This window comes from Pristiophorus japonicus, chromosome 4, assembly GCF_044704955.1.
Source record: "Pristiophorus japonicus isolate sPriJap1 chromosome 4, sPriJap1.hap1, whole genome shotgun sequence".
Lineage (NCBI taxonomy): Eukaryota > Metazoa > Chordata > Chondrichthyes > Pristiophoridae > Pristiophorus > Pristiophorus japonicus.
Window position 1 is genome coordinate 158,804,059 of NC_091980.1, and position 12,292 is coordinate 158,816,350.

General features: G+C 45.9%; 1 protein-coding gene across 3 annotated transcripts in view; it reads right to left on the bottom strand.

Moving 5' to 3' along the window:
* The window catches only part of LOC139263132 (coiled-coil domain-containing protein 9-like), a 367,644-nt gene that overhangs the window by 320,626 nt on the left and 34,726 nt on the right, over positions 1 to 12,292 (bottom strand). Inside the window, exon 1 of one of the 3 annotated variants that reach the window (XM_070878721.1) lies at positions 1,555 to 1,625. The exons of the other annotated variants lie outside the window; for them this stretch is intronic. Coding sequence (XP_070734822.1) covers positions 1,555 to 1,566 — 12 coding nt within the window. The 5' untranslated portion in view covers positions 1,567 to 1,625. Of the gene's footprint in view, positions 1 to 1,554; positions 1,626 to 12,292 lie in introns of those variants that run through there. 3 annotated transcript variants of the gene reach the window in all.

Consider the following 12,292-nt stretch of genomic DNA (forward strand, 5'->3'; position numbering starts at 1 on the left):
AAAAGTGAGCCGCGAGCGAGAATGATAGAGGAGAGCGGGAAAGAGAAAAAAAGAGCGAGAAAGAGAGCAAGTGAAAGCGAGCATGAGAGAGAGAGAGAGAGAGAGAGAGAGAGAGAGAGAGAGAGAGACAGAGACAGAGACAGAGAGAGACAGAGACAGAGACAGAGACAGAGAGAGACAGAGACAGAGACAGAGAGAGACAGAGACAGAGAGAGACAGAGACAGAGACAGAGACAGAGAGAGAGATAGAGAGAGAGACAGAGAGAGAGAGAGAGAGAGAGACAGAGAGAGAGACAGAGAGAGAGACAGAGAGAGAGACAGAGAGAGACAGAGAGAGACAGAGAGCAATAGGAAAAAAGATTGAAAAAGACAAAGGGCTTTTAATGGCCCAAAGCAAAATTCTTCAGGACTTTCTCAATTGACCCAGCTTTTCAAAGTCAACATCTGATCAGGAGACTAAATATTCAGATTGAACTACCAGCATTCCATCAAATGTCCCAATGTATAACCCTGGAAATATTGGTTTTCCAAACATAGGTTACTCAGATTTCTAAATATGTTGTGTAAAAATCTACTTCAAATTAGAATAAACTGAATGCTAATCAATTCCAGATAAAATCCCATCTGGATGTTAATTCATTGCAATTTCTGGCCTTTCAATACACTCACTGTGGCTATTCACAATAGGTGTGAGCCATGTAATAACAATCTTCAGAATAACAACACATCGGATGAAAACCCTGGATGGCTGTGCTCAGTAGAAGTGATAAGTCTTTAAAGAAATAATTAAGCAAAAAGTGAAAGAATTCAAGATATCCAAGTGTGTTTGAAGCAAGGTAGGAATATTCCCCCCATCCCCCTCCGGAAACCAGTTCAACTCACCAGTATTACTTTATCACTAGTACCTGTACTTCATTCTCAGATGACACTAAAGAAATAAAGCTGTTCTATAATTCATAAAGTAGGAAGCAATGTGCAGCACGATTCAATAGTGAAAAAGTGTGATGGCACAAAAAAAATAAAGCTGCTTAATTCTGAAATATACTGACAAAGCTTTTTATGCCAATAACTTTCTCTGTAACTGTCTCTTGCCAGCCAGTAGAGTGCTACAGGCCAATACGTTTAATGTACTCAATATGGCAGGGCAAATGCACAGTCATAACTGTTCGGACTGCTGCCTTATTCCGGGAGCAGGGTCCCTTTCTTGGTGTGTCACACTTTAGTTTCGGAGTCCACTGTCAACTGACCCCCCACAAGGGAGAGTTTGAAACATCATCATGTAAAAATGTGCACACATATACACACACACAGTGCTGACCATACTCAACATTCAACGCTTGACTCCTGACAACGTTTCAACAGCTGTAACCAAACCTCAGCTGATCAACCAGCCTGCAAATGGCTGGCACGATCTTCCATTTAACAAACCATTTCTAGCTAATAAAGATTTACATTTGACTCTACACTCTGCTGGACACGACACAACTTATTTTGTTACTCATAGCTACCATGAAGGCCACCCCAGTCTTTTAAAATGTAAAACAAAACACTCACAGTTTTGTGCATTTCGAATATTAGTAATCCTGGGCTGCTTCCAAACAGCTTCTAGAGGCATCAGTCAGTGTCCCAGTAGTAACTGCATGGTGATCGTGATCATGCTTTGATTACAAAAGCCTGCGGGCTTCAAGCCAAGTGCCTAGGCAGCTTGACAAATGCATCCACAGCTCTGCATAGGGTATTTTACACTGCCACTCCTACATACAGGATTACTGTTAAAAGCCATATTTCCATGCACACAGTTTAATAGACAATATCCTATTGTGGAGACCAAGAGAAGAATTGTAAACTCCAGAAATTAAACCTACCCTTCATATTTCCCCCCATTTGGAAAGCTCCATGTATTGTGAATATAATAACAAGATGTCTGGTGCACTGCACACATCAGCCACTATTTGCAGGCACATAAAAGAATACCTTGTCTGAAACAGCTTTTAAAGAGACACCAGCTTTCTTCCATTTTAAAACTGATCCACAATAAGATTTTAATAAGAATGACCATGACCATTACTACCTATTGCTCAGAGAAAAATGTTCCCATACAATATTACTATGCAGCTCTGTAACCTAGAATATTATCCCTATCCAGAAAAAATAGATGAAAGTATGAAATGCCCAGTCAATTCTCATCTGGTAGGAATAGAGATAAAGATCTGCAGTGAACAGGATTTTCAGCTCAAACTCACTCAGTATAAAACAATTTAGCATAGGAGCCTGTGTAGAATTCTATAGACTTCCTTATATGAAAAATACAAGCATTTTTAATTGTGCCTTTAATGTAGAAAAACATCACAGGGAGCTTCACAGACATAATCAGGAAAACATGGACATGAGCCAAAGGAGATATGAAGAGAGGTGACCTAAAGCTTGCTCAAAGAGAGGTTTTTAGGAGGCTCTTAAAAGGGAGGTGCATAGGTAGAGGGGATTAAATGGAGAAATTCCAAAGAATGGGGCCTCATAGACAGAAGGCCCTCAATGGTGGAGTGAAATGAAGGGAGTTGTACACAAGAGGCAGGAACGGGGAGGACTGTAGGAGGTTACGGAAATAGGGTCAAGTCTGGAGATGACAACGGCCTGGATAAAGGTTTCAGCAGCATGGGCTAAAGCTAGGGTGGAGGCAGATAATGTTACGGAGGTGGAAGTAAGTAGTCTTTGTGATAGAGGGGCTATGGGGTCAGAAGCTTAAAATTATCCCAAAAAGTGCATCTAAAACTAAGCTATGTCATACACAATTTAGGATAAACACTATTTTTGGTAGATCTATTCCAAATTGTTCTACATACTAATTATTGCTATAACTGCGCAGGAATGATGATTTTAGCAATTCAAATTCTGTCCATTCTATGGGCCCAAGTTTCGGGCCACGCCTAGAACGGCGCAGCCCCGACTTGGACGCCCGTTTTTCACGCTCGAAAGTGCGCATAAAAAATACTTAGATTACCCGGCTCCCTGCAGGTCCTCTGGAGCTGGGCGTGGCGCAGCAAGAGCTGTGGGGGGCAAAGCCAGGTCCCTGCACTGAAAACAGTGCCGGGACCTCTGCACAGGCACACTACAGTGGGCGCGCATGTGCAGTAGCTCCAGGCGCCCAAAACTGTGTAGGAGGGGCCCGAAGCACGCAGCCCCTAGCCCTGGCCGAATGGGCTCACTGGGGCGGCGTGGATCAGGCTGCACCTCCCACACCCAGTTCCTGCTTCCTCCCTTCAGCTGGTTCTCTCAACACCCACCCCCCCCCCCCCCCAGCTCCCGACTCGACTACCCCCGACCCGACTCGACTCCCCCCCCGGACCTGACTCCCGCTCCACGTGCCCGACTCCTACTCTCCCTTCCCCCCTTCCCTCTCCTCCCTGTCAGAAACACTGACAGAGAGTGAGAGACACACACAAACAGAGATAGAGACACACTGGGGGGGGGGGGCCCGTCCCAACACGCTGTTGGAGGGCTCCCGGTGCTGCAGTCGGTAAGTAGAAAATGTTTTATTTATTGATTTTTTTTATTTTTTTGGATTGATTTATTGGTTGATTTATTGATGTATTTATCATTTATTATTGATGATGGCTCTTTATTTGTAAAACTGAAGTGTTTAATGTTTGTAAACTTCCCTTTAAACACCCCCCCCCCATTCCCTACACCTGATTTTCTAAGTGTAGGCAAGGTTTTTCTGAGCGTACAAAAATCTACACTTACTGTATTCTAAGTTAGTTTGGAGTAAGTTTTCACTGCCTAAACTTTCAAAACGGGCGTAAGTGGCCGGACACGCCCCCTTTTGAAAAAAAAAATCTGTTTCAAACTGAAACTGTTCTAACTGACTAGAACTGGAGCAAACTAAATGCCGAGAATTGCAATTTCTAAGATATTCCACTCTAAACCAGTTGCTCCAAAAAAAACAGGAGTAACTCAGGCTGAAACTTGGCCCCATTATTTTTGTGTTACTTCAATGTTTCAGCTATTCGTTACATACCTTTGTTTAGCAAAGAATAGCTGATACTCCTCTAACTGGCCAAAGACTGCATGCACACACTGAGTAGCAGCAGATAGCCATCTCAGTATGGATCTGCTCAGCAATCTCAGGACTGATGAAAATCCTTACTCAGAGAAGTCTGCTGGATGCATTTATTGAAACACAGCCTCTCAAAACACAAAAGAAAAACATTGCAAAACTACTAGTTATTTTCCAGTACCAAAATGACGTCAAAACAGAACTTAATGCAGTGATTCTAAATCAACCCTCATCTTTATAGCTCAGCTGAGCCATTTGCTGGTGGGTGCAATTCATCTTTTAAAGCTTAACATTCAATATATATTTCATCAAAATAATGCTGTACTTTTTTCATTTAAAATAAAACACTAAAGACTTCTATCACAGCACTGTTGGTACAAAAGTTAATTTTTGTTCCTGGGAAGCACAAATCTGTCAAAAACAGGCATCTGCCCTTGGACCATTTCATATGATACACTTTCCATTTGGTGTTAAAAGCTATTGCCGTCAACCCCAAGCTAATCCGATCATTTTGCTGCAGATTCAGAAACCTAATTTTGGTATTAGTAATAGTTCCTACATTACAACAGTGACTACACTTCAAAAAGTACTTAACTGGCTATAAAATGCTTTGGGACGTCCAGTGGTTGTAAAAGGACCTATATAAATTCAAGTCTTTCTTTTAGTTAAACTCAGTGAATTAAATAAATCTGGAATAAAAAGCTAGCATCAGTAAAGGTGAATGAAAATATCAGATTGGCGTAAAAACCCATCTGGTTCACTAATGTTCTTGAAGGAAGGAAATCTGCCGTCCTTACCTGGTCTGGCCTATATGTGACCCCAAACCTACAGCAATGTGATTGACTCTTAACTACCCTCTGAAATGGCTGAGCAAGCCACTAAGTTGCAACAAACTGCTACGAAAAACAAGAATAAAACTGAATGAACCACCCGACATCGACCTAGGCACTGGCTTCAGACACGACAACAGCACACCCAGCCCAGTCGACCCTGCAAAGTCCTCAATAACATCTAGGGACTTATGCCAAAATTGGGAGAGCTGTCCCACAAACTAGTTAAGCAACAGCCTGACAGTCATACTCTCAGAATCATACCTTTCAGCCAATGTACCAGATTCTTCCATCATCATCCCTGTCCTGTCCTGCATCACCAGGTCAGACCCACCAGGGATGGCGGCATAGTGGTACTTCGTCTCCAGAATGACACTATGGTGGTTGCTGCGACCAATGCGGTCATGGACAGATGCACCTGCGACAGGTAGATTAGTGAGGACGAGGTCAATTAAGTTCTTCTCTCGTGATGGTTTTCTCAGCACCTGCTGTAGGCCCAGTCTGGTAGTTATGTACTTCAGGACTCGGCCAGCTGTGTCAGTAGTGGTGCTACCGAGTCACTATTGGTGATGGTCATTGAAGTCCCCCACCAGAGTACATTCTGTGCACTTGCTACCCTCACTGCTTCTTCCAAGTGGTGTTCAACATGGGGCAGTACTGATTCTTCAGCTGAGGGAGGGTGGTAGGTGGTAATCAGCAAGAGGTTTCCTTGCCCATGCTTGACCTAAAACCATGGAGTCCGGAGTCAATGTTGAGGACTCCCAAGGCTATTCCCTACTGACTTTGTACCAGGAGCAGCACCAGACGTGCCTAAAAATGAGGTGAAAACCTGAGGAACCTGCAACACAGGACTGCATGCATGCTAAACAGCAGAAGCAGCATGCTATAGATATACCCAAGCGATCCCACAATCAATGGATCAGGTCAAAGCTCTGCAGTCCTGCCACATCCAGTCCTGAGTGGTGGTTGACAATTAAACAACAAGAGGAGGATGCTCCATGAATATCCCCATCCTCAATGATGGCAGAGCCCAGCAGGCGAATGCAAAAGACAAGGCTGAAGTGTTTTCAACCATCTTCAGCCTGAAGTGCCGAGTGGATGATCCATCTCGGCCTCCTCCTGAGATCCCCACCATCACAGAAGCCAGTCTTCAGCCAATTAGATTCACTCCACATGATAAAGAAATGGCTGAGCACACTAGCGGCAGAATGTTCTTCCCCACTGTTAAGTATGGAAGAACTCCACAAGACTGAGTACTGAGCACTAAAACTGATGTGACCTTAGTCTCTTTAATACAACTCGAGTGCCTAAGCAGCATAGCAGACAACCTTTTATACTCCCTTTCACGAAGTGTACATGTGACCCATGGGCCTCCAACAGTTGCACCCTCTGGTGGCAAGTCTTACACAGTTACAATGTTTACATACATAACACCCCCAAAGTCTTTGATACAAATTATTTACAAGTCGAGACAGGGCCCCACGCTCCCTGGTTGATCGTCGGAGTTGAAACTCTGGCGTGGGCGAGTTGGTCGGACCATTGCTGCACTGCGGCGCGGCTGGTCTAACAGGACTGTTGGGAATGATGGGTTCATCCTCTTGATTGACAGCGAGGTTGATTGCTGGTTGGGTGTGTGTTGGTGGATCGATGATGGTGATGTCCTCTTCAGGTTGTTCCTGGTAGTCGGAAAACCGCAGTTTAGTCTGATCAAAATGCTTTCTGCACGTTTGTCCATTCAATAGTTTGACTATAAACACTCTATTCCCCTCCTTGGCCAAGACAGTGCCAGCAACTCATTTAGGACAATGACCGTAATTCAGGACACAGTTATCAATGTCACGTGATACAACCGCACAATCGTGGTACATGTTTTGTTGGTGACGCCGGGGGTTTCCACATGATCATTGAGATCCGGGTGGACTAGGGAGAGCCTGGGTTTGAGTGCTCTCATTAACAATTCCGCTGGGGGAACCCCAGTGAGCGAGTGGGGTCGCGGCCGGTAGCTGAGCAGAACCCAAGATAAGCGGGTCTACAAGGAGCCTTCCATCACGCGTTTCAAGCTCTGCTTGATAGTTTGGGCTGCCCATTCCGCTTGACCGTTGGATGAGAGCTTAAACGGGGCAGAGCCGACATGCTTGATGCCATTGCAGGTCATAAACTCGTTGAATTCCGAACTGGTGAAACACGGTCCATTGTCACTGACAAGGACGTCGGGCAAGCCATGGGTGGCGAACATAGCCCGGAGGCTTTCAATGGTGGCAGTGAATGTGCTGGATGACATGATTACGCATTCAATCCATTGAGGAGTAAGCGTCCACTATAACTAAAAACATCTTTCCGAGAAAGGAGCCAGCAAAATCTACGTGGATCCTGGACCATGGTTTGGAGGGCCATGACCACAGACTCAATGGACCTTCCTTGGTGCATTTGTGAGCATGTGTTGCACTGACTAAGTCCGAGTCAATGCCGGGCCACCAAACATGCGACCTGTTACAGCCTTCATCATGACTATGCCTGGGTGGGTATTGTGTAGGTCGCGTATAATCGTTTCCCTGCTATTTATTGGCAAAACCACGCGATTACCCCATAAGAGACAATCCAACTGGATGGACATTTCATCTTTGCGTCGGTGAAACGGCTTAATTTCATCTTGCATTTTTCCGGGAATGGCCTACCAGCTCCCATTGAAAACGTAACTTTTTACAAGTGATGGCACAGGATCCTGGATGGTCCAGGTGACCCCTCGCTTTCAAAAGCATCCATGACCAGAAACAAGTCTACGGGCTGCGCCATTTCCACCCAGATAGTGGGCAATGGTAGCCGACTGAGGGCATCAGCACAGTTCGCCATGCCTGGTCTGTGGTGGATAACATAGGCGAACAATGTTAGTGCCCATCTTTGGATTCGGGACGAAGCATTGGTGTTTATAACTTTGTTTTCTGAAAACAGCAAAATGAGCAGTTTGCGGTCGGTTTCAAACTCAAACCGAAGTCCAAATAGGTATTGGTGCATTTTCTTAACCCCATATACACATGCTAATGCCTCTTTCTTGACCATACTGTAGGCTCTTTCAGCCTTAGACAGACTTCTAGACATGTATGCAACCGGTTGAAGTTTGCCCGATACATTGGTTTGCTGTAACACACAGCCAACCCCGTACGAAGATGCATCACAAGCTAGCACTAATCATTTACACGGGTCATACAGTACAAGTAACTTATTAGAACAAGAACATAGGAATAGGAACAGGAGTAGGCCATCTCGCCCCTTGAGCCTGCTCCGCCATTCAAAAAGATCATGGCTGATCTGGCCGTGGACTCAACTCCACTTACTTGTCCGCTCCCCATAACCCTTAATTCCCTTAGTAGGTTTCTGGCCTTCCCAAAGGCTGTCTCTTGAGATTTACCCCAAACCCAGTCGTCACCCTTGCGTAGCAACATGTGCAACGGTTCCAGCAAAGTGCTTAACCCGGGTAGAAAGTTACCAAAATAGTTGAGGAGTCCCAGGAACGAATGCAGCTCTGTCACATTCTGTGGTCTGGGTGCATTCTTGATGGCCTCTGTCTTTGAGTCTGTGGGTCTGATGCCATCTGCCGCAATCTTTCTGCCCAAAAATTCGACCTCTGGTGCCAGGAAAACATACTTGGAACGTTTCGTCCTGAGTCCCACTCTGTCTAGTCGACTTAGAACCTCTTCCAGGTTGTGCAGGTGTTTGGTGGTGTCATGACCGGTGATCAGGATGTCATCTTGAAGCACAACGGTGCGCGGAACCAATTTCAGCAGATTCTCCATGTTCTTCTGGAAGATGGCAGCAGCCGAGCTAATCCCAAAAGGGCACCTGTGGTATGTAACCAATCCTTTGTGTGTGTTGATGCACATCAATCTTTTCGAAGATTCAGTCAGCTCCTGTGTCATGTAGGCAGAGGTTAGATCCAACTTGGTGAATGACTTCCCCCCCTGATAACGTTGCGAACAGGTCATCCGCCTTGGGTAGCAGGTACTGGTCCTGTAACGAGACACTGTTGATCGTTACCTTGTAGTCTCTGCAGATTCTGACCGTGCCATCGCTTTTCAACACGAACAATTGGACTGGCCCACTCGTTGAACTCGACTGGTGATATGATTCCCTCTCGTTGAAGTCTGTCTAGTTCGATCTCGACTTTCTTGCTCATCATATATGGAATGGCTCGAGCCTTGTGATGAATGGGCTTTGCATCGGGGACGAGATGGATCTGCACCTTGGCACCTGTGAAGTTGCCGATGCCTGGTTCAAATAGCGACGGAAACTTTCTCAGCACTTGGACGCATAAGGCATCACCCACTAAAGATAGTGCTTTGATGTCGTCCCAGTTCCATCAAATCTTTCCCAGCCAGCTTCTGCCGAATAGCATTGGGCCATCGCCTGGTACGATCCACAGTGATAAATCATGCACAGCTCCATCGTACGATACCCTAACTGCCGCACTGCCAATGACTGGTATGAGCTCTTTGGTGCAGGTGAGCAGCTTTGTCTGAATCAGGCTCAGTTTGGGCCTTTGTGCCTTGTTGCCTAGTTTCTCAAAAGCCTTCTGGCTCATAATTGACTGACTCGCCCCCGTGTCCAACTCCATTGATACTAGAATACCGTTCAATTTGTCTTTCAGCATAATAGGAGGGCTCTTGGTGGTGAAGGTGTGTACCCCATACACTTCTTCCTCAGGTTGAGTTGCCTCTCGTTTGTTCTGCGTGATCCGCGCCGGATCGATCATCCTCTGCCGACTCTGCCATGTGGTGAGTCGCAGCACTCTTGCACATTCGCTGGAGGTGCCCCATTGTTTCGCAGCCTTTGCACACGTAGTGCTTAAATCAACATCGATGGGCTCGATGATTACCCCCCGCAGCGCCAACATGGTGCTAATGGATTTGCATTCACACCCGATGGCGGACTCTGAGTCATCCTAGGTCTTGCAACTGCAGACATGTAGGCCCTGCCATATGCAGTTCTGCCTGCTAGCAATGTTATTTTATGCACAGTACTTGCCAGTGAGCTTTGATGCTGGGAAGATATCTGTCTGGTATTATCGCTCGTGGATATGAATGCCTGGGCTATCGTGATGGTCTTGCTCAGGTCTAGGGATTCGATGGACAGCAGCTTGCGAAGAATGACCTCGTGGCCGATGTCAAGCATGAAAAAGTCCCGCAGCATTCCCCCAAAAATCCAGCAAATTCGCAAGTTCCTACAAGGTGTCTCAGGTCGGCGACATAACTCGCTACATCCTGGCCCTCAGAGCAGTGGTGTGTAGAAGCGATACCTGGCCATTAAGACACTCTCCTTCGGCTTGAGGTGTCCCCGAACTAGCGTACACAACTCTGTATATGTCTTCTCCGCTGGTTTCTCCGGTGCTAGCAGATTCTTGATGAGGCCGTATATTGTGGACCCACACACACAGAGAATCGCCCTGCGCTTGAGCGCTGTGTCGTCCCCATCCAGCTCGTTGGCCACGAAGTACTGATCGAGATGCTCAACAAAGGCTTCCCAATCATCACCCTCTACAAATCTCTCTAAAATACCAATGGCACCCATGACCGCGTGAAAGTTCATGATCTTAAGTATGGAAGAACTTCACAAGACGGAGTACTGTGAGCTAAAACTGATGTGACCTTCGTCTCTTTAATACAACTCCAGAGTGCCTAAGCAGCATGGCAGACAACCTTTTATACTCCTTTGCACGAGGTGTGCAGGTGACCCTTGGGCCTCCAACAGCTGCACCCTCTGGTGGCAAGTCTTACACAGTTACAATGTTTACATACATAACACCCACCTTGCCTGCACTTTGGCAATCCTGAAAGAAACATACCGTACCCCGCCCATGCAGATGAGTAGTCTAGATAATTGAAGTTTTTGTTTCTACTTTCCAGAATTATACTTTGCCTGGAAAACTCTCCCACTGAAGTGAAATGTAGACAAAATTATTTAGGAGACAGGTTAGTATCAGAATGCTAATGTGGAATATCCTCACACTCACAATTTGGAACTTTAACAGGGAGTTCTGGATATTGTACATCACCATGTTGATACTACCTGTACTTTGATGCTTCTTCTAGCTTCTTCCAATTTAAATCAGTAACAGTGGTATTGGGAGCAGACCACCACAATTTTGTATCCAATGCTCAACAGGATAGCCACAGCTGTCCAAATTAGCACAAAGTGAGTTGATCTCAATGCGTTTTTCATGAAATGGTCGTCGTCAAACACACGAAGGCTTGATAACCCAAAAGACCAACTGAACAATTGACTATTAATTCAGCTACTTTATTCCTCTTTCGACTAAATTGGACTGAGTATAATAGTTGTGTGAATTGTACATGGTCTATAGAATTAATAGACTGGATGGGCAGAATGTCCTCCATTCTCTGTTCTGCTTCTGCTTGTTCGTTGTCTCCACTATAATAGAAATAATGGTGCGATAAGATTCTTAAAGCTGTTGAGGGTGTTGCACAATTCTGAGAAATTATACCTTCTGTAACATAAAACAAAAGCAAAATACTGCGGATGCTGGAATCTGAAATAAAAACAGAAAATGCTGGAAATCTCAGCGGGTCAGGCAGCATCTGTGGAGAGAAAAACACAGAGTTAACGTTTCAGGTCGATGACCCTTCGTAACATGTAACACGTAGGGTATCTAATGTGATCTGTTTTCTTTGATAAAAAGGTTTGCACAAAATAGTTTATTGCCGTAGAACAGTGACAGTGCACTGAAGCAGGCACACTCTGCAAGTGTTCAGTAGTACAGCCCAGTCTCTCACACTGAGTCGCCCCAGAGATGCAAAGAAATAATTAAAACCTCAGGGGCTGGATTTTCAGTTCTGCTCATTTCGGGGCGGTAAAGTTTGCACCCGGGAACAGTTTGCGCCTCAGTCAGCAAAATTAATCAGCTGGGCCCCGAGTGTGGGGCACGGCGCTAAGGGAGGCATTACACACCTCTCTTAGGGCACTAGGCCGACTGAGCAAGCAAAAATCCCGAGCTAAACAGCTGACCTCGGAGTGCACTGAGAGAGGCCTGGCAGGGGGGCGGGGGGGCGCGGAACTGGAAAAAAAAACACCAAAAACATTCCCAATGAATAACTCACGCCACCACAACATAAATCGCAAAACAAATAAAACAATCACACTACCCTGAGGTCGACATTACTTACCTCACTGTGGCCGCTGCAGCTCGTTTTCACAGGCGGTCCCAGCATGGCGCTCTAGAGTGCCACGGATCAGGCGGCAGCCAAAAATCGAGCCGGTGTCGCAATCAGAGGCGTTGCACACCGGCTCACCTCTCCCAGGCTGTAATGCTTTGGATGCTAATGAAACCAGCACCAAAAGTCCCAGCAGGGGGGTGGAAGCTGGCCACCCGCCTGGAAGTGCTTACCGCCACCATTGC